The 27,790-nt window shown below is 37.5% G+C and overlaps 3 protein-coding genes across 10 annotated transcripts in view; 1 reads left to right on the top strand and 2 right to left on the bottom strand.

The window, feature by feature from the left end:
- LOC114525428 (zinc metalloproteinase nas-4-like) overlaps positions 1-10,591 on the top strand; it is a 30,494-nt gene extending 19,903 nt beyond the window's left edge. For all 7 annotated transcript variants that reach the window (XM_028546785.1, XM_028546775.1, XM_028546794.1 and 4 more), the window contains 7 exons: positions 1,782-2,093; positions 5,306-5,464; positions 7,064-7,187; positions 7,542-7,717; positions 8,014-8,253; positions 8,789-8,902; positions 9,506-10,591. In XM_028546785.1, the coding sequence (XP_028402586.1) occupies positions 2,006-2,093; positions 5,306-5,464; positions 7,064-7,187; positions 7,542-7,717; positions 8,014-8,253; positions 8,789-8,902; positions 9,506-9,507 (903 nt within the window). In that variant the 5' untranslated portion in view covers positions 1,782-2,005 and the 3' untranslated portion in view covers positions 9,508-10,591. The remainder of the gene's footprint in view (positions 1-1,781; positions 2,094-5,305; positions 5,465-7,063; positions 7,188-7,541; positions 7,718-8,013; positions 8,254-8,788; positions 8,903-9,505) is intronic.
- Positions 10,592-11,624: 1,033 nt separating this feature from the next.
- On the bottom strand, positions 11,625-23,560 carry LOC114529969 (transcription factor E3-like). Of its 2 annotated transcripts, none has more exons than XM_028551544.1 (11): positions 23,282-23,560; positions 17,733-17,988; positions 17,278-17,532; positions 16,718-16,746; positions 16,443-16,530; positions 16,031-16,087; positions 15,330-15,393; positions 15,039-15,113; positions 14,481-14,553; positions 13,637-13,784; positions 11,625-13,380 (listed from the first exon to the last, which is right to left on the bottom strand). In XM_028551544.1, the coding sequence occupies exons 1-11, from the start codon at positions 23,395-23,397 to the stop codon at positions 13,144-13,146; spliced, it is 1,398 nt and encodes a 465-aa protein (XP_028407345.1). In that variant the 5' UTR covers positions 23,398-23,560; the 3' UTR covers positions 11,625-13,143. The 2 variants fall into 2 exon arrangements, with proteins under 2 accessions (XP_028407345.1, XP_028407353.1); XM_028551552.1 differs by having other exon boundaries at positions 17,733-17,985.
- Positions 23,561-24,460: 900 nt separating this feature from the next.
- Positions 24,461-27,488, bottom strand: LOC114530007 (3-hydroxyacyl-CoA dehydrogenase type-2-like). The gene is made up of 4 exons (XM_028551578.1): positions 27,277-27,488; positions 26,020-26,181; positions 25,691-25,928; positions 24,461-25,049 (listed from the first exon to the last, which is right to left on the bottom strand). Exons 1-4 carry the CDS (start codon positions 27,457-27,459, stop codon positions 24,859-24,861), a joined length of 774 nt encoding a protein of 257 aa, XP_028407379.1. The 5' UTR covers positions 27,460-27,488; the 3' UTR covers positions 24,461-24,858.
- Positions 27,489-27,790: the final 302 nt, after the last annotated feature.

The following is a 27,790-nucleotide window of genomic DNA, read 5'->3' as shown; positions in this document are numbered from 1 at the left end:
CCTGACGAAGGACCTTTTAGGTCGAAACGTCGAAAACTGACGAGAAGCGTTTTCTCTTTTTCGTGGGGATCTTATACCAAAATTTACGTAAATATATTCAGAAATCGCTGCTACGCTGCTCTATATTGATCGATATATTGTAAGATAAACACTAAAATGAGTTTGACAAGTTTGATAAGAAATGGTTTAACAATGAATAAATAGGGAACCAGCTGGTGCCACGGTAATAATCGAAAGTTGTTCAAACGTGCCCTAAACAGAACAATACCTTGCGATCTCTGAAACCTTGAACTAAAGCTTTTACCCACCCGACTTTCTTCAAATTAAATATCATTATATGAGAAGTGAACAGGTATATACGATATTGTACAGGGACAGTCTCTTCGACATAAACTGAAATGTATGCAACTATAAAACAAGATCATTTTTTGACGTTTCGACATAAACGCCTTGCAAATTAAGAGAGTTAGCTACCAGTGTAAAGTACTGTACGTTTTAAACGAACGTGTTAGAAATATTATAAGTATAAGTATATATTTTAAGCATGCGATGATTGATGTCTATATTTCAATTGACGGTTGATAAATATGCTTGCATTTTGCTTTTCGGAAAGACCCAATTTCGAGAATTTTAGTCAAGTGTAACAAAAAGGTATCATATAGTGCTTTTGTCAAGTGTGAGAACATTTTCAAGACTTGATTCGTCCTTATATTGAATTGTTCAATTGCCTGACATTTAGGGGCCTGCCTAAAGTGATTGCACACAAACATTAAAGGTGAAAAAAGTAATTAATTAATTTAATTTGCCCAATTCTCAAATTGCATAAGACTATATTTTGGCATTTTTCCATTATTCTAGTAAAATCAGGATAAAATATACATGGCAGCATGCCGCAATATGATCCCATGCACGAAATATCAATTCTAGTTCAGCTTTTCTCTTTTTCTTCATGTTGACGGCGTAATATATTTGTCACCCAATGTTCAGTCGCGTACTGTGGTTTATGGGTTTGTATATTCTGTAAAATCATATGCAAACCTCAAACACGATTCGCCAATACAGCCAATATCACCAATGCAGAAATGTCCATCAGAACATTAATGATGCGTGTACAAAACTCAACCATAATTCATTAGGGAGCGTGCGAAATAACAATTGGTACATACGTTTTTGTCGTTGCAAATTTGATTGGACAAAACAGAAAGGATGGGTAATCTTGGATTTTCAGTGAGATTTATAATGATGCTCACTGGTAACCACAGCTCCAGAAGCGGACACACTCTGCTTCGCAGGAATTTATTTAAAAATATCAAACAAACCAAGAGTAACTTTAACTATAATATGCCGCGACGAAGAAATTAGCATTGCAAGAAGAAATGCAATTTTCGTAACACGAAACACCGCATAAAAAAGGATGCATTTGCAAAGAAAAAAAAAGAGACGTTTCATCCACTACAAAATTTGTATACAAGGTGATAGATAAAATCCGGTTTATCTGTCGCCAAGTTTCGAGGGGGTTATCCTCGAACAACCTCAGACCTTTGGAATAAATGTTTGTATACAACTCGTAGGGTACATATATAGGCATCTACTGATCTACGGCACAAGTTCCACGTACATTTCGGATATTAAAAACGAAACTATTTTCATGCACATTGCGCATGGGTAGAACCGCACATGCGTCGCATCACTCTGGACATAAGCTTGTGCGTATACAATTACACATGCACAGCGCATTTAATGTGGTTGTTTATTGACATTTACTTAATTATTTTCATTAGCATTTCAAAAGAGTGCGCCATCTCACAGTGTTATCTGACATCTCGTGAAGTTACTCTTCCAATATAATTTGAAAGGAAGTAAGACCGGTGGGAACACGAAGACGTCCTCGTCAGCTGTTTGAAAGCAAACGTCCTCCTTGATACAGCTTTAAGTCGAGCAAAGTTACTTTGCAGCAACCACGAGCCTGGTCGCCACGAGGACCTATTATAGTAGTAGTATCAACATGATGTACGCCGTATCGATTTTACCGATCATACTTTTGTTAGCGGTGTGTCACCATTCCTTGGGTGCCGATGATTTTACGGAGCCAGGTAGGCACCATTCCAATAATCCTAATTTGATCAGAATTTTAGCGAAATCCACCAGCACTACATGCACGTGTCATACAATATGCGCAACTGTTCTCGAAATCAACTCATCTTGAACGCACGTAACTTTCAATCAAGTAACTTAATAAGTGATTTATTATTGTGGCCTAACTCTCGCAAATGAACTTTGGTCTCTTGATATTATTTTATATATATATAAATATTGTTTTTGTTATAAACTTTGAGATGATTAATTATGGATATACATGCATATATATATGTTTTTTGAGACAGTAGGAAATAGTGTATTATGTTTGAGCAAATGCATAAAATGAGTTGTTGAAATTAATTCACATCCCCAATAGTTTAGCTGTGGAACTGCAGCAGGGAATATGTTCGGATCAATCTAATCCAAGTTGTTATAGAAATTGCATTAAAATTACCCCTGCGAAGCGTTTCACCCTTGACGTAAGCCTCTCGAAGCTCTTCAGCAGAGTCACGATACATGCATTAGTCAGTCATAAAACAGCTATGAAGCTCGCAACGAAGATAAAGGCGAAAAAAAACCAGAACTTAGAGAAACAGCGAACAACTGTATAGCTACAGCTGGTGATTGCGACGAACTAATTAGGGGTATTTATATCAGGTGGGCTGAAGTGGGAAAAGTCTTTTCTTCATCACAATTGAATGTTTCAATTTTAATCTGCGCAAGACGCGAGTTCTCACAAAAGGTTGCAAAATAAGCGGCTGTCTTGCCTCTATAAACACTCTCTGCTTTTAACAGTGAACATGCAGTATGACAGTTCTGAAAGGCTTTAAAACTGAACTCTCTCGCTTGAGAAAAATATCTACTCGGCCATACAATAATGTTCCATGGCAATCAATAATGAAAAAACCATGACATATTGGTTTGTTTTTTCCCCGTCTGCGGTCAACCGCATTGGAATATGTAGGTACAAGTGTACAACCACAAAAACGTCATACAAAAATTGAATCGAATCCTGCATCGGTTATCATGTCACTGCTACTTTAGATCTTTCACTGCACGCCAATGTAGCTATTAGTCAGGGCATATTACATTGTTTCCCAAATGGTCAACATTCAGCAGTGACAGCACTAGCTGCACACAATTTTGCATGATAACAGAAATCATGCAGAGTATAGCCAGTGGGCCAACCGAAGTATGCCAACTAATTATACAGCATTATAATGTACGTTCATCACAAGAAAGACTCGCTAGTCGAAGGTCAACTAGAATATCATAATTAAAAAGCAAACATATTGAGGTGAGGTGAATGGCGTGTCTAATCCTATTGCGAAGAACAAAAGAATACTAGGAGACTATGTTGGCGATTAAATTAGTTAAATGAATACAATATGCAGAAGGTTTGTAATCCATTCTGACAGTCTAGGCGACGGAATGTCGCAATGTATACACAAGCAGGTATATTCTCAGCGTTTAATTTCGATGGCATGCACATGTTAAGCGGCAGGAAAATAGAATTGTTTTGAAGATGGAAGGTCGTGGATTATGCACTTATAGTAACAACAACTTGTACATATCTTATATATGTTGATCCAAATCATTAATACTGCATGACGTTTGGTCACAATTTATTTCGTTACACCTGGCATATATACACTCCTAAATCATCATATTTTACCACCATAAGGAAAAGTGGCTGTCACTATTACAAAGGCTAGGACACGGTGGTAAAAACAATTGAAAATACAACAGTTAATCCTTATCTTATTGAAAATCCTTATCTTTTAACCTACCGGTAAACCCTGTACCCCCTACAGACGGCTCTTTGTTCGACGGAAGTTTTGAGCTTCAATTTGAAAGGTTTAGTCTTTAGAAATGTCTCTTTCATTTCGGTATACGACAAAAGTATAGCCTTTCACTTGTCGTATAGCTAAGTCAAATATTTCATACCGAATAAACATCAACTACATAATCGAAATCGATTTTTTGTGGTGCCTTTATAGGCAGGTTCCGCCACATATCTTTTCAACGGAGTTGTTTGCCTAAAAAGACAACTGTTGTGCACAGCACAGCCCAACATGCATGATTGATGCTTCAGTTTGATCGCTAAACAGGCAGTCAGGCCTACCAGCCCTTTGAGAGACCTATGAAACTTAACGAAAGGCGACATGAAAAACGTGCCAAATTACACAACGGCAATGCAATAGACGAACTAGTTTTAGAGCGACAAAATATGTACGCAGGGCTTGAAGTGGTCAATATTTGTTCTTGTAATCGGAAATTGTAATCAAATGAGTAAATACGCAACTGAGTGGTTGTTGCACTAATTCATTATTGCGACCGTGAGAGTCACAGCAGTGCTTGATCCAACGCTCAGCTTGAAGAGCGAGCTTCTTATTAATCCAGGTGTGACTTTGTATAAAATCTACAGCAACAAGCTCGTACCCTTTGATCTTCGCACGAAGTTAAGGCGATTACATTATTTTGAGTCTTCTTAAGTGCCTGCATGTGGGGTTGTAAGGGATTAGTTTTTTCATGGTCCTTTAATACTGACAACAGCACCGTTCATCAATTATCCAACCGAAGTAATGGAAAGACTGTTGGAATGTTCTTCTCGTGCGCACGCGCAATAAGGAGGCATTTTAATATGCACCTTCATGAAAATTATTTTCTATTCTCGAGACTCGATTAATATTGCGAGGTAAGGTGCTCTTACCCACGTAAGAGCACCACGTAATACAAAGCTTTTGTATTAGCATGCATCACTGTTTAAGGGTCTGTTTACATGGAGCGAGTTATTCCGGCTAGGCTAGGTGAAAGCTGCATATAATGAAAGACTAATCAAGTTAAGCCTTTAATGTGATGCCTGGCCGGAATAACTCGCTCCATGCAAATAGACCCTAAGGCAATCTTGCAATCGAACCCAATCTGGTTGCAGTCGACTGAATGGTCATATATTTTTTAGCCTTTTGTCCACGTTTGCCGGCGATTCAAACTTTTAGAGCGTTATTTTAACAGCCAGTTCTCACGGCTCAAGGAACTAATGCACAATATATAACTATATATTTTATCAGTGAATTTGAATTGCACAGCCTTTGAACGATTATGATATTCATCTGCTGTTGTACAAATTACAATGTTATAGATCAAGCAGTTGATGTAGAATATTATTTTTTTCTTTAAATCATGTAAACATTTAACTATTTTTTGTTGTCTCTCTTTATACAAGAGCTTATTGAAGGCGACATAATACTCGATGAATCTACAGCATTTGCTCTGGTTGGCAAAACAGACACGGAAACGCATCGACGCAAAAGAGACGTCTCTCAAAACACGATCAAAATTTGGGATGATGCTGTTATACCGTACGTCATTTCAGACGACATGGGTAAGTATATACCTGACAGAAATGTCTCTATCCACACTCTGCCTTTTGCAAGATAACCTGTTTTTTAAAAAAGCTGTTAGGATTAGAGTTTGCTTGAGTGAAGATATGTGGTGGAAAAGCAAAATGATTTAACATGCTTGCATGTTAATTTGAAAAAATATGACTCAATGGAACTAGTTCGACTCGTTTTCTCTGTTTGGATACATTTTTACTTAACTTTCGAATTGCCTTGTTTCATTGGCCGAGTTGACTTCACATAGTTTGTCAATTTACAATTTGTACCAATTGAATTGTACTGTACTGCTGTACACATGTTTGATTAAGCAGATACGATACTACAAAGCTATAAACCGTATATAGTGGGGCTTATAGAATGTGTACATGGCCTCTTTTTTGGTGAATTATGGCATTTGACCGTATCATACACTGTATATGTCGAAATGCGATTGCACAATTTACTAGCCTGCATCCACCCGCCGAGCAGCAATCTGCGTTTGATCAATCATAATTTGACAACTATTGTACGCGAACACAAACACACTTATTATATTTACATCAAATCTTACTCCACCTGATGAGGCGTCTCGTGGTGCATATCGTCTCATTACAACAAACACGGATTTAACATGTACACCATGGATAAGATAGCTATGCCAACAAGGGGTAACCCACAAGCATGATTGTTCTGTGATGTGCCTGCATGCCGTGTCATGTTATGTACCCCGGACACCGTGTGATGCTTTTCTATCGATACATACTCGAGCAGACAGGTGATTAATCTATAGGAAGGGAGGAGATCATGCTTAATATGTCAAAGATCTTTTCAAACTATCCGTTTTTGACGAATATGACCGTTAAAAACGATGAAGCGAAGATCGTGACGGTGTTTAGTCAAACGAGGTTGGATAAGTTCGTCTTTATTTATACAACTGCCTAATTCCTGTTTAATTTTAAATTTTTAAGAGAAAATTTGATACAAAGCATTGATATACCCTTTGATCAAAGTCGAAAATATTTGTTAACATGGATGTTATAAATTTAAATTGCATAAAGCACAGCATTTGACACTGGATCAATGTTCCCAAGTTCAATTTATTCTCGATTTGACAAGCATTGTTACCAGGAAGGTATGCAATGGTATCTAATCTCCTCACCTGGCGGGAGACTATGGAAACATGCATCGCACAATAGAGTATTTGTATATCTCGTAACCAAGTGAAATATTTGAAAACTCTTAAAGTTACACTGAAATGGAAAAAACCGGTCGTAAAGTATGTGTCACGGGGAGAGGATTATAATGTTCCCAAATTCCACCAAAAAATTTAACGCTTCCAAATGATATTAGTGACTTCCTGCTCGCCGGCTGATGGGGTTAGTTCAACCCGGATTAAAACTATCCGCGCTTGCGAGAAATTTGTCTTGCTGTGGGGTTCTTTTACGTGAACTTTTCGCACGCGAGAGAATTTGTTAAGTCAACAGCAGCGCAAGACAGCAATTAGCTTAGCAACTTCGTGGCTGTCCTGTACCGCTAGCGTAATAATATTCTTATTATTAACTACCATATAAATTAATTTTGTATTTTGACTGCTTACAACCTAGATAAAAAAGGAAGACGAGTTATTCGCAAAGCAATGCGTAACTTGGCCCGAAAGACATGTGTAACTTTCATACCAAAACAAGACAAGCATACGGATTATGTCAGATTCGTTTCGGGGCAAAAAGGGTGAGTGAATGAGTTAAAGACCGTACATACATTGACGTAAATGTGCACGTATCAACCTTAATGGTATATTCACTGAAACCAACAACCTCGTACCCAGGTCACACGCGCCAAGCGGTACATTTTTGATGTACTCTAATGTGACTCAAATCTACGCAAGTGATCTATATGCCATTTCCCACAAGAAACTTGAGTTGTGTAAAAACTCTTAAAACATCACCTTGACGCCATAGTGGTTTCAAGGTGCGCTTTCCAATATTAGAGCCGTAATATAAACGTCACGACTGATCTTCACATGTATTATATAGTTCTTGAATATTGACTATGTACATATACATTTTCCCATTCTCAATATAGATGCTACTCTTCCATTGGTCGCAAAGGTGGAGAGCAACTACTGTCTTTGGGTAAGGGATGTTTAGATCGAGGACACGCGATTCATGAAGTTATGCACACGTTAGGATTCTTTCACGAGCATTCCAGATTTGATCGAGACAAATATATTAAAGTTTTCTGGTGGAATATACAAGAAGGTATGTCTTTTAGTCACATTTATAGTTCACACCGTTTGCGGATATTTACTTCACGAACAGGGCTGCCGGCAGAGAGGAGCAGGATAAAAATCCAAATGAACTGGCCACCTGGGGGTTCTAATGCAGAAAGAGTCTCAAAAGACTGATTGCAAATTAGAAAAATACATTAAATCTTCATGACTTTTTAAGCTTAATGTAAATTTCAATTGGCACAGTTTACAGTATTATACAGTAATAATGCACTGAAGATCAAGAAAACTATAAATTTAATTTTCGTACTCTCTTTCATGTTTTAGGAATGGAGAGGAACTTTTTGAGCTACAGTCATTACCCTGCAGACTCTCTTAATGAACCGTACGATCTGTTTAGCATCATGCATTACGATAACAAAGCATTCTCAGGAAACGGCCAAGATACGATGCAGTCGATAAGAGACCCAGGCTTCAGATTTGGCCGTTTTAGATCGCTCAGTCACGTGGACATAAGACAACTGAAAAAGTTGTACAGTTGCACCGCTCGCACGAAAAGTATGAAAGGTAGGAACCAGAAATGGTAAAACGTTTTACTTTTACGATCACAATTAATATTTTACGCGTATATTTACATACTGTAAAGGCTTTGTTCGATGTATATTGTGTCATTTTTGCTTCCTCAATAGCAGAGCTTAATTAAGTCTCAAAGCAGATTGACCGTACATTCCCCAAAACCTCGAGTTTCGATGCAATGCGCAAGCAAATTTCTGCAATAACAAATTGTTTTCGATAACAACTCAGTTATGCAATGCTACAACTTTATACATTGCTGCTCTTTGCGATGCCACAATGACAAGTTGCAATGCATCTAAATAACGCATGCATCCCAAACTGAGACATTGCTTTAAATTAACGTATTCTTCGCAACCTTTTTCTCGCGGGACGCACTCAGATTTCGTTTATTTTATCAAATATTACTCGTTCAGCGTTAACAATGTTGACAGTGTGGACTGTGGTATAAGAACTACGTCATGTAACCCCTTTAAACTTTCAGAAAGCGGCACGGAAACATTAATACAAGTGTACATTAATTTTCTAGCATCGTGTTACAACAGACGATCGAGGTGCTATAAGTACGCTGCAAACAGTGACCACTGTGAAGCAAGTTACGACTTTATGAAGATCTTTTGCCCTAAAGCGTGTGCTTTTTGTTGTAAGTATATGCTACTATGCTAGGCCAAAAAATACATTGTGCTTAAAGCTATACTCTCATAGAAGCTCTTGAAAAAATATATTGGTTGTTATTAATTAAGTCCCAGAATTAGTCTTGGGATAAATCTTTATTTAGTATTAAGGTGACTTTCAACTGTTTGCTACGAAAGCCGCGGATAGTATATTTCTTCCCTGTCTAAAGAGTCAAATAGAATTTAAGTTTTAGAGCCGGGTTAGAAAGTTTTCAAAGATTGGGCGTTTCCATGTATTGTAAACCATATAGCCAGGATTGATGGACTTATGAAGACCCAAATAAAAAACTGAATCGATGAATCACTTGAACCCCAGTCAGGATTCCTTGGATTCCTATAAAGAACTGAATTTTCCGGTGCCGAATTTGCGTTTTTCTTACACAAGTTGCAGTATGCGATGGCTGTCGGTCAACACCACATGTTGCAGAAGTGTTGCTTCACATACAGATAATAAAGGAATAGATTTAGAAATACCTCTTTTCCTTAATTTGGTGCTTGAAACTATCCTTTCCCTTGATGTATGCCGTTCACGATGTACGACCACAGTATAACCGCATTTCTATTCTCTGCAGGAAAATTACAGCCTGAACAAGAGAGAAGTTTGAATGTTAGATAACCGTGGCAGTTTCAGAGAAGCTCCGCAAGAACTTAATAAGTTTATCTGCATGGAACTCAGATCTAAGCAAAGCACAAGTTATGACTGTATATCGTTGTCAAAATAGCAAATGGGAAAACTTGCACTATTAAAAGAGATAAAAGCCATAGTCTGGAAACTCGGCCTGCACATTTTAACTTGTCCTATCTGTCTCTTTTCAAACGTTTTTGCATGTGGTAGGCGAGTAGGAAATTGACAACAAATTCTTACAGCTGAGTTTCCAGACCGTATTTTAATGGATGGTTTTCAAGTGACGTCAGATCGGCCATATTTGTGAACAACCTCAGCGGTTCACTGTTCATGGGTAACATGGCGGACCTATTACCCAAATGAAAACTATCCATTGACTATTTAATGAATTAAAACAGAAAGATTGCACACATTATTAAGGATTGATATTGGTTGGCCGTCTTCGGGTGCCGGCGAAAATATGATACGCTTAAATTCCGGCCGTTAAATTCCTCTCTTCGGAGTTGGTCTGACAATAAAAGAAATATATTTAAATATGGCGCTATAAATATAGCTTTTATATATGTATATGTATTTATATTTAGTTTTAAAAACAGTAAGAACGGAGCCCTATATTTAGGCTGCGTTCACAGCGGGACCGGACGAATTTGGTACCGTGCTCGAATTGAACTGGTTTCCTCAAATCTTCATCAAGTTTCTACCGTGTGAACACCCGAAGCGGACGAATTGGACCGCGGTTATAATTTCGTCCGGTCCATGTGTGAAGTAGCCTAAGCACACTTGCTATAAATTCGCACAAGAATTGAGGGAATGTAATATATACTGCTCCGTATAATCCGTATGAATATTATTCAATGAATATATATACATGGGGGAAACGAAAACACTTCAACTGTCCATGAACCTAATGTAGGCACATGCTCATCAGCATAGGGTAGGATATAATGAGCTATAACAAGCTAACTTAGCACGTTATTTTGTGTAGCTTGGTAAACTAGAGTAATTGCTAGACTATTAAGATGGACCAGGCTGTTTCAGTGTTTCCTATATATAGGAGACAACAAATTTCGCGGTAACAATTTTACGACGAAGGTGATACAGATATAAACAAGCTGTTATTATGCGCCATATCGGTGTTTAGTTTCCCCGACATCAGTACCACTACATCTTACCTTGCTTAAAAATGGATGTCTTCGCAATATATAAAGGCTTTTTGCGCACAAACAGATGCCCACTGACTCTCATAGCGGACATTAGACTCCATGTTTAGGTATCAAACGACGTCCAAAACTGTCTTTTGTGCTTTGGAAACGTAGGGGATCCCTTGTGAAATTCATTGTAGATCAGTGTTTTACATGCAATTTCTAATGACACTTCTGGGTAATTATGCAAGCATGTCAATTTGTCGATGCCAACTTTCATAATGAAGCAAATAATTAATTCGACAAGGAGTTATGCTTGATGCTTGATAAACAATCAAAAGCCTAAAATTGCTAGGCCAGTTAACCCAAGAACGACTGATGACGATTAATTGTCGTGACATACCGTTAACTCAAGTAGGAATGATGCAATTGCCTGGAGAACATTTTTTGTTGGAACTGAGAAAAAGAAATTTTTTGCCGTGTTATGTTATTCGGCCGATCCAGACGCTCAAAACAAAAGATCTAATCCTAGCCCGTCGCTAGAATTAGCTAATTGAGGGGGGGGGGGGGTGCATATTCATATATTCGTCTTATGCCCGACTGACTTCTTTTGTTGGCTACTGTTTCTACGGTTGTGCGAACATGAAAATATGAATATAACCCCCTGAATTAAGCGTCTGGCGACGGCCCTGATCTGATTTCAAGGTACGTTGACACCTTGGATTTAAACGGGACCTAAAAGGCCTTGTCTAAAAATACACACGTTTAATGTTCACGGATTAGGGAGGGGTTGGGTGGTCACTATGTCACCATGCTTTTTTTAAGGTATCCCATGCATATACCCCAGAATATCCTCTTTTGGAATTAGAGAAAATCAACATGCATATGCGCCTGGTATGATCATAAAAATTGTTTAAACCAAAATACATATAAAATATATTTTGAAAAATTTTCCGCTAATTTACAATTACACAATACTAATAACTAAAATTACATTACAATTAATCAAAAAATTGCATCTTATTTTCTGTTTGTATGATTGTATATTTGTATGTCGCTAAAAACACCTCCCTCCCCCTTCCGCCAATTTTTTTAAATGTGGCAACAGCAATATGGTGCTGTTCGTTTCCAAATAACACCGACCAGACGATGTCTCATCATCCGTAAAAACCGTAATCATAGCGAAAGAGAACACTTTCAGTTTTTGGAACTCGTCGGAGAATCACTTGTCGGTTATAAACTGCTAATCGCCGCAAAACTGCATTCTGTTAGCGTTTTGCCGTTTTATGGAAGCCATGCAGGGGCCGGTTGTATAAAACTATATTTTGCGTGGTTAAACCGCAGTATTTCTAACTTTTTATACAACTGGCCTAGGTTGCTATCTCGCCGAAACATTTTATTTTGCTGATGACCATCTTCGCACCCAAAGAAATGTCCTTCAATGCATGACAATTGACAGTACTCTTTGCCATATAAAAACCATAAGATTACGGATGAGTGATATAATCTTGTATACCTGACCTCAGAAACGCTGTCTCCGAGTCGGCGAGCAATCGGCATTGGTCGGTATTACACGGAATTCGCCACGGAATTGGGATTGCAAAACCCGTTGTCAAACTGATTACGGTGATAATACAATGCACACAGCATGAATCAATCGCAAGAGTAGGGCGATTAAAGTATACGAGTTTCTTATCATTTCTAAAATATCAAGATTAAATCTCTTCTTGCGTCTCTAATTACCGCCTGTACGGGACCCTAAAGTCACATTTTAAGCGTGACACCTCAAAGGCCACGCCTTTAGTCTTAGCAAAATTTGCTTGCAAGTTAATGATTATGTTATAAAATATCTTAGCCTAAAAGCCCATGTTTACTTTACAATTCACGAGTTTTACTTAAAAGATTACACCGTCCGCCCAACAATGGTTGCGAACAAGAATAAAATGCATACTTGTTTCCAAAGTATCTTTGAGAAAGTAGATAAATTTCTCCTTTTCTTGCAACATTAAAATGCGTTGAAATTTGTCGATATTGTCCGTCAAATGGAAGAATGAAGACGAAGAATACGCTCATTAGAAACAGACAGACGCCTTTCGAATTGAGTGGTTGGCATTGTGTACAGATTTTTTGTACAGACTAATTGACATCTGTACACAGAAAGTTTATCTGGAACAAATTTCCAACCGCATGATCTCCAGTAACTTTAACGCCTTGTCGAAAAGGAGACGGTTAAAAACTACCAATGTCTCGATGGAACAAACTCCCAACGAAAACATTCATGAATCCTCCAAAATTCCAATTTTCCTTGAAAGCTGAACAGGACTGGTAAAATGCCGACTTTTAACATCAAAAACAAACGTCATCCAGAAACAACTAACTTTTTGGATGCTTTCTTGGCATGCTTCGCGATGTATTAAAAAGAATTATTTTCATGTGATGATTCTCATGTTTCCATAACGTCCTCCTCGTTGTCATAGCGATCACCGGACTCGCCGTAACTGTCAGTATTCATGGAACACGCCGCACTATCGTCCCTATACGCCTTCTCAGTTTTGATTGTTCTATTGGGAAGAGTACTAATTCTCTTTGCGCTAAGCAGAGCAGACAACGTGGCCGTGGATGTATCGTTTGTTAAAGGTGTCACCGGAACGTTGTGTGCCCGGCAATGCATCTCCAGCTCCTGAAAGCACAATTCAGGTGAATGAAATGGCTTGTATACTTGAAAATGTTAGTGAAGTATGAATTCGAAATTCTAGACAGGCTAAAACGAGCTATGAGAGGCATATGAACCCGGTAAACTAAAACAAAAGTGTAGCGCCGAGGTTGGGCCAAACCACCAACGGACGAACAAACGAAACGAGACTGAGTGTGCAAGTAGCCAATGAAAGTAACGCATGCATCAACTGGAAAAACATGCATGCGCGATTTATACTTACTTGAATTCGTAGTAAAAGTTTTGAGTTTAGTTCCTCAGTCTCTCGGAACTTTTCGACATTCGATTTATGTCTCTCATTCTCTTTCTTCAAATACTTGATATAATCCACTGTACACTTCAGGATTGTGCCTTTATTTTGCTTCATATCACTGAATCATAACAGAAATACACGAATTAGGCTACAAAAATGCGGTATTGTTAATTTGACGAATCACATGCACCATTAGATTTATCATGTATAATCTATTAATATATAATGTACAGGGTGAGTCAAAAAAAACTGACACCTTTGAAATTCAAATTAGCTCCAATGTGTCTGTAATTGGCTGTAATGAGACGGAAGTTGCCTAAAATATCTTATGGGTATACGAAGCATATCAAATAAGTGAACAATTAATTAAGTAGAACGTAAAGTTTGTTCCCTTTGGGAGTTAAAATGCATTCTAAGCTCTGTAATAAAAAAGAACGTGGAATTAGTTCAATTGGTTTAAACACTTTCGCATTAATTAACCACGTCTTGTTGATTGTACACAATGGGAATCATCAAATTCCACCCATAAGTTCGCGGCTTATTTGAATTTCAAAGGTGTCAGTTTTTTTTTACTCACCCTGTAGAACGATTTTTAAATTAAGCCTGGTTTCCATATAACGCCGACGTCGGCAAAGTATTATTGTCGGTGATTACTGATGAGTGAAATCTTTTGTCTTTCTGAAATCATTTTCTCCTTGGATGATTACAGACAATGAGTCGGCGACAGGTCGGCGTCATATGGAAACCAGGCTTAAGTAACTATAGCTTGACCGCATCAATGGAGATTGTATAGCACTGTATATATCACACTTACGAGTCTTGTTTCGGAATCATAGTTCCCAGCTCCTTTATTCGGTCATTGATATTAAACCGTCGTCTTCTTTCAACTGGAAATCGTATACGAATATTCGTGAACAACAAACGAAAATTGAGACTCTGTGCATGCATGCAAGTAGTGATGAAAGCAATCAAGCTTAAATAGCTGCATATAGTAAATCAATTACGATTTTCTGGCACTCTACTCGACGAGGAATCACCTCTACATGTGTAGAGGGATATAGCCGTATCAATTTCCAGTGGGATTTATACACAATGCAAATTCAAGCCAGAAAGAGTTGAGAAAAGGTATTATAGCTACAGTATAGGCCTCTCGTGCATGCATCTATACGTTGAATTCTCCATAAATTCCAGTAGAAATTAAGACCATTTTCTATCCAGATTATAAGTGTGTAATCATATGGTATATTTCATAATCTATTCGACAATGAGGGAACGCTACGTCAATGTTATACTATACTATACTAAATTACACGTACATGTCATGTATGATATTTCGCGAAAAAATCTGACACGTTATGTTGTATATACTCACTCATATTATGATTATCTTTTTTCTGGCGATCTTTTAAGTACGTGACATGATTAAACTTCTCCATGTTGTTACAACCTAAAAAATTTATGCAAATATGCATGGAAGAGTTGAAACGAATGGCAGGAAAGTTAGGGCAGCGTTGTCGAGACGTATTTTTCTAATTATTTAATACGTGATAAAGGAATTACTTCCCATGCATGGCTTTGTTCTTTTCATGTACAGATTTCTAGTTCTGCTTAAAATTATTAAAAAACAAAGCGTGAAAATAATATCAAGTATAGAAATACTTACTTTCTTCACCAGGTTCCTGCTTTATCTTCGGCGGACAAGACGTTGAGATGGCATCTTGTAAAGGCTGTATGTAAAATAATAAATGTAATTGTTAATAATGAAAATATTTGATAATGATGAATAAACTAGAATTCGCGCAGTATGGTTGTTGACTCTCAGACGTGTAAGTAATATGCAATATGGCAGCAAACACAGTTGCTATGAAATTATGCAAGGTTGTCACTCGTGCACAACGTTGTTTACAAGTTGTACGTGACGGGTCGATAGACAATAACAATTGCAGTTTAACACGTTGTAACCAGCACTATATACAGTTTTACACGTTGTAACCAGCAAGGGGATGCAGCACAGCATTGTTTCATCAAATTTTGACTTGTTGCAGTATTCATAAAACAGACCATCTTTTATCTAATGTGTTACAGAATTCATGCATGAAGCACACCTTTTTTGCTTTGTTGCAGTATTCATAAAACAGACCATTTTTGCAACTACTTTGTTTACAGTTCAGCATACGTATATGCATATACTGTATAATGTCCGTTGTTTTCTGTTACAAATGTGGTGTACTATTATGACTTGGATCTTAAATACCTTATCGAGTTTGTAGTGTATTGAAGGGCTTTTTTAACAAGAGTTTGCATTGTGACCGGCGCCAGAATAACTGTTATCAATAGTACTTCAAACACCGAATATATACACACCCCGGCAGATACGTTTCGTCCGTTATATATGTCCGAGACACTGGCGGCAGCAGGTAACTGAAAAAAACAAAACAAACGATTAATAAAGTTGAAAAATCTAGTAAGACCTTGAAAAAGGAATAAAAACGCAAAAATAGACAAACTATTTGTTCATTTTAGTGATTATGAGGCGTTTTGCATTTCCAATTGCACATCTTCCTATAATATATCTACCACCAATTAGACGAATTATCACTGGATAATTTGTCTAATTGCTTGGTCTGGTATGCATGTACAGATTGGCTTCGAGCAGCAAAAAGAAAAGCAGCTTATCATACCATTCCTGAAAGGGCTTTTCGCTTGCAAGATCAGAATGTACGAGGTCAAAGGAATAATTAGAAATTAGAATGATTAGAAATTAAAATATACTCACCGCTAGAGTTGCATTAGTGCCGGCAAAGTCCAAAAAGTCAAAGCTATTATCCAGTCCCATTTGGTTGGCCACAGCATCACCTTCGAGACTTTAAAAAGAGAATAGTGGTTATTCGAGAGAAAATTAACCTTCACAAATAAACACCGCCTTGCCAAATGGATTGTACAGTAAAAAAAACTATGTTCAGAACACATATTGTATGTATATAGAATCACTTGGGTTAAAAGACGAAACTTTTATGGTTATCTAGAAAAAATACTATAAACAATTCTTACCTGATAATGTCATCAAGTATTTCATCGACCTGGAAAAGATTCAAGTAAAGCATGAAGACCTGTTTCAGGGTTGTCAAAGCGGGAAAGCATTATACCGATATTTACCCAAGTCATCCTTGATCGTCATGTTGAAGTGTGCCAACCCCAACCTCATTCCCAGGGTCTTATGAATCATGGTAAAGGCACACCTCAACACGCCCGACCCCAACTATCATGGTAAAGTTACCAACTTCTGGCTTCAACCATCATGTAAAAATTACCAACCCCAACCATCCTGCTAAAGTTACCAACAACCCCCCGACCACAAACATCATGTAAAAGTTACCAACCCCTAACCCCAACCATCCTGCTAAAGTTACCAACAACCCCCCGACCCCAAACATCATGTAAAAGTTACCAACCCCTAACCCCAACAATCATGCTAAAGTTACCAACAACCCCCCGACCCAAAACATCATGTAAAAGTTACCAACCCCTAACCCCGACAATCATGCTAAAGTTACCAGCCCCCTGACCCCAACCGCCATGTTAACGTTGTTTTCATCTTAAAAATTACTTACTTCTGATGCTCCTGTTGAACTAGCAGCCGACATTGGGCTATCTGGAGGCTTCGTTGCTCCAGCTAAACCAAGACCATCAGCAACATAGGGCAAAGTACTCATACTATTAATGGCATTCAAGGTGGCATGAGACGTCGGCGGTGTGAATCCTGGTGACGGAGCACTGCCGCCATGTTGGTTAATATACTCCTTCAATTTTCGCTCTTGGGTTTTATAAACATAGTATTTAGTGGGATTTTCTAGCTTGGTCTTGAACTGTTTCAGAGAAGAACATAAAAAAGCATGTCATTAGTAAAATTCGCATTAGAAGTAGAAGTAAGGAAGTACAAGTAGGATCAAAATTCGCATTCACCATTTCTAAACTCTGTTAAAAACCCATGGTATGCATGGCAGTCATATGCAAGTAAGTTGCGGAAGCCCCCATGCTAAATTTCCTCGTTGTACCGAGTACTTACATTTAAAACAGCGGGCGGGATGTGCGGAGGAAGAGTCTCCGTAGGCCTTGGAAACGGAATTGAAATTTCCGATGTTTGTTCAAGCTGTCGCTGTCGTTCCTGTTCCTTTTTCTTCTGCTCTTGTTTAAGTAAATGCTCGCGTTGCAGCTGAAGTTTCTGCTGGGTTCGACTCAAAGACATTTTATTTTCTTTTGGCTTAAACAATTCACTTAATATCGCATCAGCACCTGTACCAAGATTCTTGGTTGGTGTACTGCTGTAATGAATGAAAGAGAAAATGGAATTATAGGCTATATAAAATTGAAAGATACATATATACAGTAGAACTTCCCTAACTGAATAACGGTAAAGCTTGGATCTCATACCATGTCACCGACGGTTGGCGATGGCCTTATTCAGTGATTGAATGAAATGTTTTGTTATTTTGAATAAATTTTTTTCGTCACCAACCACAAACAATACATCGTCGACTGTCGGCGACATACGAGAACCAGGCTTATGGCCATCTTTGTCTGAAGATTAATAGACTTTTAGAGTTTTGACTTCAAACGTTGGAATGTTTTTGTGGTGTCTTCAGTCAAATTTGTTCCATGCGTTGCTTACGTTGTTTTAGTTATGTTAAATTGTGTTGTTGTATAATACAGTCCACTATCGCGAAGCCTGCAAAAACGGGTGTCTTCAGTACCACACAATAGTAACACCTTGTACGCGTTGGTCAGTGTTTTGAACGAGAGGTAGTCAATCAAAATGTACGTAATGCTAAATGCACAACTCCGCCTAATTAAAGTCAGAATTTCTTTCAAGTGTTTCCTATAAACTGAATTAACCTCGCTATTCATAGTTTAACCTTTACGCATTACTTCAAGTTGAATTCATAGTAGTCAAGAATATTGTTTTGTGGTATATGACTTTTCTTTCAAGTCCCCGCGATGACGAATTACAATCATTTAAAATACGTTTGCGTTCCCACTTCCCAGTGCTAAATTTATTGACAATTTATCAGACTAGAGTGAAGAAAATTTAGAGAATGAACGTAGGTACTCCGTTTTGTTTTCTATCTAAATACATCACGCCGAAAAAATTGTTGTGCCATGGTCCAAGAATAATATTTAAACTCATAGCAAGCCTAGATACAAGAAATCAATGTATTTTATACTCGCATTTGCACACAATATAAAGAAACAGCCAAGAAATATTACGTTGACTTCTGGAAACGAAGTGAATGAATATATCTAGTGTAATTAATCTTACCAACATCGGATCCAAAACTGGAAAATGAAATGACCCCCCTTCTTAAATACATTATAATTGTGTCTCCGATGTACGAAAGTAGCGCCAACTAAGTCTGACGATAGTTTTGAGAATGTCAAATAACACAATTCCATATAAGTGAGACTACACAATAGTTAAATACTGCATAAATTTGTGTTTAACACCCACCTATACAATATGCATTTCATCATGATCATATCAAGTAAAATTGCGACTGTTATTTAGACTGCACACGCTGTATCAAAATCAGACTTACAGCTACAATTTCTGCATGACAGTTCTGCAGCTCAACGGAAGATAAATATAAACATACAAATAAACAACAATCGTTATATACGGATGTCCAGGATGTATCCTGCCGTCTCATTGGACAAAATGAAAACACGGGATGATCATGGAAAAGCTCTTGATAACAGTATCAGACGACGTCATTGTTTATTTTTGTTCCATCTTTGCATATAAAAACCAGAACGCGGAAGGATTTTGACATAGTAATTTGTTACATTTTATGACGTGTATAATGTCAGGATAGAAAAGCAAGAATACATATACACGACCTTTCCAAATTATATTCGGCATTAAAAGCGATGAAAGGATAACATTACAGTTATAGCAATCATGGCCTTTTATACTTAAGCAAAACTACTCGGTAGAAAAGTGCGCCAATATTTATCTTTGTTCCTAACGCGCCCTCCTTGATTCCTTCCGGCAAAAAAATTTGAATACAAATAGAACTGGCGCTTGTAAGCAATATTATGAAGGTCAATGACAGTATTTCTTTCTTCTTGTCACTACAACGCGAAGTATTTGTTTGCAAAATATTGTCTGGCAGTTCTTTTCAAGTGAGGTCATTTTTACTCTGCACAGTTCTCGCGTGGACACTAATCAACTGGATCAAGACTTACTCCACTTCCACTATGTACTCTACTACCACTACATTACTTTTACTACTCTACTACCACTAGATTACTTTCACTACTCTACCACCACTAGATTATTTTCACCACTCTACTACCACTAGATTACTTTAACTACTCTACTCTACTACCACTAGATTACTTTCACTACTCTACTACCACTAGATTACTTTCACTACTCTACTACCACTAGATTACTTTCACTACTCTACTCTACTACCACTAGATTACTTTCACTACTCTACTACCACTAGATTACTTTCACTACTCTACTACCACTAGATTACTTTCACTACTCTACTACCACTAGATTACTTTCACTACTCTACTACCACTAGATTACTTTCACTACTCTACTAACACTAGATTACTTTCACTACTCTACTACCACTAGATTACTTTCACTACTCTACTACCACTAGATTACTTTCACTACTCTACTAACACTAGATTACTTTCACTACTCTACTACCACTAGATTACTTTCGCTAATCTACTACCACTAGATTACTTTCACTACTACTACCACTAGATTACTTTCACTACTCTACTACCACTAGATTACTTTCACTACTCTACTACCACTAGATTACTTTCACTACTCTACTACCACTAGATTACTTTCACTACTTTACTACCACTAGATTACTTTCACTACTCTACTACACTAGATTACTTTCACTACTCTACTACCACTAGATTACTTTCACTACTCTACTAACACTAGATTACTTTCACTACTCTACTACCACTAGATTACTTTCACTACTCTACTAACACTAGATTACTTTCACTACTCTACTAACACTAGATTACTTTCACTACTCTACTAACACTAGATTACTTTCACTACTCTACTAACACTAGATTACTTTCACTACTCTACTACCACTAGATTACTTTCACTACTCTACTACCACTAGATTACTTTCACTACTTTACTACCACTAGATTACTTTCACTACTCTACTAACACTAGATTACTTTCACTACTCTACTACCACTAGATTACTTTCACTACTCTACTAACACTAGATTACTTTCACTACTCTACTACCACTAGATTACTTTCACTACTCTACTAACACTAGATTACTTTCACTACTCTACTAACACTAGATTACTTTCACTACTCTACTAACACTAGATTACTTTCACTACTCTACTACCACTAGATTACTTTCGCTAATCTACTACCACTAGATTACTTTCGCTAATCTACTTCACTTTTCTACTTCCACTACATACTCTAATATCACCACTATACTTCCACAACCACATACACTTCCACTGTTCCACAACTGTAATTCTCCACCACTCTACTTTAATAACTTTGCTTGCACTGAGTGGTACTCTACTTTCACTATCTACTTCCGCTTTCCCATAATTTTACCACTCTACTCCCACCACTCTGCTTGTCTGACTTTACTATTCTACAACCACTACTCCACTTCATTAACAACTACACAACAACTCTACTTCCTTAACTTTACTTAATCCACCAATTTCCACCATTCTGCTACCACAACTCTACTTATCCACCACTTTATATATATGTGTACTTCCACCACCCTACTTTCATTTCTCTAATTCCACCATTCTTCCACCATGCTTCTACTAAATTAATCTTTAATAGCTTTAAATAACTTTACAGGTGGTCTTAAGGCAGGTCTATGACAATGCTAAGCCCTAATGCCCAAACCAAATCAACATGCCACCCAATTGTGTGCAATTACCTAAATTGTTTCATTAACTGTCCAATAAATGTCAATGTCACCAATAGAGGAAGTAAAACAGGTTATCAAAGGCAGGTATAATTTTTTATTGTCTTATTTTTAAATTTTAATTAAAATGGGACTTTGTCTGAAACACAAGTATATTAATATAGTAATAACAATGAGAAATTTAAATTGAGCTAATCCAGTTGAAATACTATGACTTAATGACTTCTTTAAATAACCTCATATCTTATCTTCAGCAAATCTATATGGAGACATTGACATTTTTGTATCATTTTCATCTTAAACAACTCAGTTTCATACTTGAACTTAAATATTAACAGTCCTAGCTTTAGTCGTATGTATTAATTAGCAAAATAATATTATTGAAGACTAACATTGAAAACTAAATTGAAAACTAACACTACAAAATAGCATTGTTTAAATGAACTAAGGTATTAAGGCCATATACTTAATTTAAAAAGAACTGATGAAAATTTGATAAAAAAATGTAATATACCATACAAATAGGCTCAAATGAAAAATGTGTCTTGAATACTTCATTTCAAGTGGGTAGAAGAAAATTTATTTTGGCAGACAAATATTTGGAAAAAAGGTCTTTTTTTGTATCCAACAAAGTATGCACTGTGAGGATTGATACAGGCCTATGAACTAGGTTTAAACAAGACAATTGTTGTTAAATCTATAAAGAAAAATATATAACAGGGCTTAAAAAGACTTAAATAGGTAATCGAGCAATGCTGTGTATCAGGTTTGTATTTAGAGAAGTTTGGTATTTCCAGCTAGACACCCCTTAGTATTAATCACTTCAACCACACAGTCACATGAGCTCTGTCAAGTCAGTTTTTTTTTCATGAATAATGAAAAAGCTGCAAAACTTTTGAAGTAATCTTACATTATAGTCAGCAGAACACACACCAGTATGTGAATTTGGTATATCAAATATAATACCAGCTATATCAAATATAATTCTTTGTTCCCTGGGATTAACGAACGACTTTAACTATTCTTCTACCGAATCTAACGAATCGCTTACTAATACGGGCGTGTGTGAATGGTGAAGACGTAGAAATTTCTAATTTTCAATTATCTAAACATCGAGTATGACGGGGAAGTCCCATCAATATGTTCAATGACAGCTATTTTTGCGCATTTCTTTAGCCTGGGTTTCTGAATTTCCTCAATATTGCCACAGGAAATGGGCTAAATTATGTAAAATTAGAATAAAGTAAGAAATTCTCCTTGTATTGTGACCATACAAATATAATACTAGATATAAATAATGAAGTGTATATATATATATATATAACGTCATATCAGTAAAGCACGTTGAAAAAAGCTTTCGTAAACCACACATCAGTTGCAAAATCGAGCGACCACATGTTGTCGATGAACAAAAAGTGGCTTTTATCACAAAGCATAAATCCGAATTGCCATGCGGCAGTCGAAATTTTAACAGAGGGCAACCGGAACATCCGTCCTTCCCATTTATAGATCAATAATGGCGAATGAAAAATCTCACAAATCATTGCGCGAAATCAGCAGAAAAGACCGGTAAACAAGTATTGCGTCGGAGCTCGAACGCTTCTACGCTTTTGGCAGTAAAAAGTCGTACAAATACCTTATTACATCATCCAACGTGCGAGATTGAATCTCGTAAAAGCCGACCTTCGGCTGAAATTCTTCGAGGATATCGCCTAAAATGTCAAATTCGAGGTCGACGCCAGATTCTTGCATTAGGGTACTTTAGGAGAACTGCCGAGCTGTGATTCAAAGTTGTCCTGAACAAGCTGTGTACAATCTAGATCCGTGTAGAACTGCATTTGAAAACAATCTTTTCACAACACCGTTTCCTGCTTCGACATGTTGATGTGTGTTGCTCCATAAAGCCATCCTACGCGTCGCTGATTGGTTAGTTTCTGATAAATGACGTAATCGGTAAACAGCATGATATATAACTAAATTTTGGCATAATTTTAAAATACATTTACGTTTGCACCCACATGTGGATTCGAGTAAGTGCTTGAAGTTTCTCTTTTACTTTGCACAATTCAATTCAGTGTTGCACAAAGCCATGTAAAACTGATAGAGATGTTAATATTTCGTTCATGTAGGAAGTTTGATTTTCCGCGAAAATCGGAATGTGAGAAGCCAGCGTGACTAAAGAGAACTGAATAAGGCGTGCCTTCCCGGAAATATATGCGTGGGAGTTTCGAATGTAAGCATGTAACAAGAACTCCGTCGGTCACTGCAGAAACTCAAAAAAAACAATAGTTAACAAGTTACTCAAGGTGACTAATTCTTCAACAACATCTCATAAGGTATAACGTTCAGGATTGGACGTACAGTAATATACAACGTTCAGGATTGCCTTGAAAGAAACTTCTTGACGTTTCTACAGTTTGAAGAGTTGGTGGTTTATACAACAACACACAGATACTGGTTTGGAAATTGGTTACTCGATCTGGAAGAATAATTCTTTTGGTCCAGGGTACATTTGATCGGCAATTTTGTGTTTTCCAGACTCCAGAGAGGCTGGCGCGATATGGGATATTAAACATGATCGGGGCCTGATAAGAGGCCGGGCTGACATAAAGGTGGTTGTGATAATTTGATGTATACAAGAGAATCACAATGCTTTTTTCACAGTTACTGTTCAATTGGTTAATTAAAAACCTGATGTCAACATCTAAAAATATTCAAGTTTGAAGTGAACCCTGTGAACTTTCCACCTTTCCGCCTACACTTTCCACTTGGCCGACTTGAGTTTTCAATACTCTAAGAGACTAAATCTTTTCAGTCAAAAATTACAATCATCTTCCAGGAAAGATTTTCCATTGTCGACTGATGATGCATTCATATGATTGAATTTCATTTCGACAATAACAAAATTGGTACATATATAGCTAAGCAATATCTCATAATTGACCCCAACTTCACGTACATTCTACCAGTAAAGTATTACCGACTAAAAAAGGCTAAATACAAGTAGTGCAAGTAGCCATTGTTTTTGGCCGAATCGAAGCAAGGTCCTTACTGTACATTACCTTTAATAACCTCCTGTTTAATGTCTGTACTTAAGTATCACTATTCGCTAATTTTACCAATTTATGACGGCAATGTTTTATGGCAAAATGCACATCAGGCATCCTTCTTGTTGTGGTCAATTTCGGCGATCTCGATTCACATTTAAAGATATCATGGCTGCATTCTTATGGCACCGTCAATTCGTACAACCTCTCCGTTCATCATCGGATTTTCAATAATGGCGGCCACCATGTGAGCGTAATCGGCAGGGTCACCCAGACGGTTTGGAAAAGGAACGCTCTTTGCTAAAGCATTTTGCACCTTTTCTGGTAAGCCTTCGAGAAGCGGCGTTAGAAATAACCCTGAAAATGAATGTACAACTAGCTCACGTCTATAAAGAAGGGAGTCAAAGTGGGGTGGTAAAAAAATTCCCCAAAAAGTAGTGTACAATGTACACATACAATGGTAAATACTGACATGTGGTAATCTGTGACTATATATATATCATTATATAAGATAAAATATACAGGTCAATATATTCAAATTTTAACTTGGGGTCGTTTTAACTTGGGGCCGTTTTTACTTGGGGCCGTTTTGACTTGGGGCCATTTTGACTTGGGGCCGTTTTAACTTGGGGCCGTATTGACTTGGGGCCGTTTTAACTTGGGGCTGTTTTAACTTGGGGGCGTTTTCACTTGGGGCCGTTTTCACTTGGGGCCATTTTTACTTGGTAAATACTGACATGTGTATATAAGATAAAATATACAGGTCAATATATTCAAAGACAAGGTATTTTTAAGTTGGGGGCGCTTTGACTTGGGGCCGTATTGACTTGGGGCCGTTTTGACTTGAGGCCGTATTGACTTGGGGCCGTTAGAAACGTGAAACGACGACCTTCATTTTTGAGAACCTTTTTAAAGGACATTTGTTCTCATAAGTACTTTTTTATCGATGAACTGTTTCTGAAATAGGTGACTACATTTACTTCAAAATAGAGTCTTACCTGGTGCCACAGTGTTTACTCTAATGCCATGCCTTGCGAGATCTCTTGCAATCGGAAGTGTCATTCCTACGACCGCTCCTTTTGACGCGGAATAAGCGACTTGCCCAATCTGACCTTCAAAGGCTGCTACACTCGCGGTGTTTACAATCACTCCTCTCTCACCTCCCTCATCTGGATCGTTCTTAATCATCGCCTCTGCTGATAAACGGATCATATTGAAAGTACCAAAGGTGTTCACCTGCGATGATATCGAAAAAGTAAGAATCATCAGTAAAGCCCGCTGAAGTATGCCTATATGCATGCCGTCACAATAATCACAAAATACAAACCTTAAGAACCGTTTCAAATTTGTCTAATGGATGCGCTTTCCCATCCTTTCCCAAAATTCTCATTGCAATCCCGATGCCAGCACAATTGACAACGGTGTTTAAACCTCCACATGTTTCTTTTGCATATTCAACAGCTTTTCGTACTTGACTTTCGTCTGTTACCTAACATGAACCACAGGAAGAAATGTTTAAAAAAGTATTATTTACTTGCCCGCACTTTCTTAGTCTTTCCAATCCATCCAGAGAGTGATATTCTAGGGGGTGAATATACAATACTTGGGGGGGGGTGAATATTCATATACTCATTTCTGCTTGACAGGCCGGAAATCCATTGGGCAGAAGCCTATAAGCAGTAAACTACATGATAATATTACATAAATTTAGCAAACAAACATGATTTTCAAGACATTGAGAAAATGGCAAGTATATGGCATTACATGCTTTACCTATATGGTTGTGCACCATATCCAAACCATTTTCACTGTGTCTTAGGTGTCACAATGTGTGTCTAAATTTTTCTATTTAACCATTTGGATATGACAAAACAATCTGATTTAAGATCTTTTGAAAAGTCTCTTTCAGTTGAAGGTCACTCCAGCACACTACTTAGAAATCTTCCACCAGAGTTTACATCAGAATACTGTGGCTCTTGTTTCCATTGGAAGTGGGAGCGCTAGCACTGACATACACCAAGACTGGATCATGCATAATATGCTATTAATAAATGAAGCCAATGGTAATGGTAGCTATGCTGAATGAAAAAATCTGGTTTGCTCTTGTAATGTTCCCTGAGGAGGTTCTATGAACCTTTCTAGTTGCAATTACAAAGGGGAAAATATGTCCCAGATAATAATAATTCACCATAATTCTTCCTTTGTAAGAAATTGCCTAATTGTAATTCAGCATGGTTGCTATACATAAGCCTAGTGGGTAAGTTTATAATTCTGTTTCATTCAGTTTAAACTGTCTCATTACTGGGTACTATAAATTTCTGCCCGGTCAACAATGTCATGTAAAGTGCAGACAGAACTGTTCACAGGGGAGAATGAAACGGTAAGTGAGTTCTAGTCTTCTAGAGAGGTTGGACGAATTAGAATAGTTGAAGCCTGGGGACAAATTGAGTGATGCTCAATACTTTTCACTTCATCAAAATTTCTAAATTCTAGTTTAATTAGTTCAATTATTGATTTATTATTGCTGAACAGCTGAAGAAAAGTGAAAAACTGAAAGTGCAATTGTGCAAAAATATATACATACATCGGTTGGACAAAAATAACAATCATTTCCGAGTTCTTTAGCAACAATTTGTCCATTACTTGAAGGAAGATCGACGATAACAGCCTTGGCTCCGTGTTTCTGTATGAGATGTTGCACTGTGGCTCTTCCAAGGCCAGACGCTCCTCCTGTAACTAAACATCTTAGTTGCTTTGCAGCCGCCATCTTGCACAAGAGGATTTCGCAATTGCGATACTTTGCAATACTTTAAGTAAGGTCAGTTAAACTAGTCTCCCACTGGTACCTAACTACAACCTACTATCTCCATGAAAGAAAACTAGAAGACATGTCTTCAGTTCTGGATGGATTTTCTAGGAAATGTGGAACTGGGGGAAGGAGCCTTGCCCCCCGGTATATATTTGATCTGACAGACTAAAGCTTCCAAAATCTTTATTGCGGGACTTTCTCGAGCCTCACCAAGTTCCCCAATAGGCGTTGTCAGTGATTTGGATCTACGGCATTACCTATAGCTGGAGCATTTTTTACTGGCGTAACA

This window comes from Dendronephthya gigantea, unplaced genomic scaffold (genome assembly GCF_004324835.1).
Source record: "Dendronephthya gigantea isolate DGI-Jeju-01 unplaced genomic scaffold, DenGig_1.0 000001F, whole genome shotgun sequence".
Classification (NCBI taxonomy): domain Eukaryota; kingdom Metazoa; phylum Cnidaria; class Anthozoa; order Malacalcyonacea; family Nephtheidae; genus Dendronephthya; species Dendronephthya gigantea.
This window is presented reverse-complemented; position numbering and strand designations above follow the sequence as displayed.

Coding starts and splice junctions, on each gene's coding strand:
- LOC114529969 (XM_028551544.1), bottom strand. CDS start 23,397: ATGCAAGAATCTGGCGTCGACCTCGAATTTGACATTTTAGGCGATATC. Junction 17,989..23,281: donor ACGTTGGATGATGTAATAAG/GTATTTGTACGA, acceptor CATTCATTACAG/CAGTACACCAACCAAGAATC. Junction 14,554..15,038: donor AAAAGATAATCATAATATGA/GTGAGTATATAC, acceptor TACGATTTCCAG/TTGAAAGAAGACGACGGTTT.
- LOC114530007 (XM_028551578.1), bottom strand. CDS start 27,459: ATGGCGGCTGCAAAGCAACTAAGATGTTTAGTTACAGGAGGAGCGTCT. Junction 26,182..27,276: donor GTTATTTTTGTCCAACCGAT/GTATGTATATAT, acceptor GGTTCATGTTAG/GTAACAGACGAAAGTCAAGT. Junction 25,050..25,690: donor AGTAAACACTGTGGCACCAG/GTAAGACTCTAT, acceptor ATTCATTTTCAG/GGTTATTTCTAACGCCGCTT.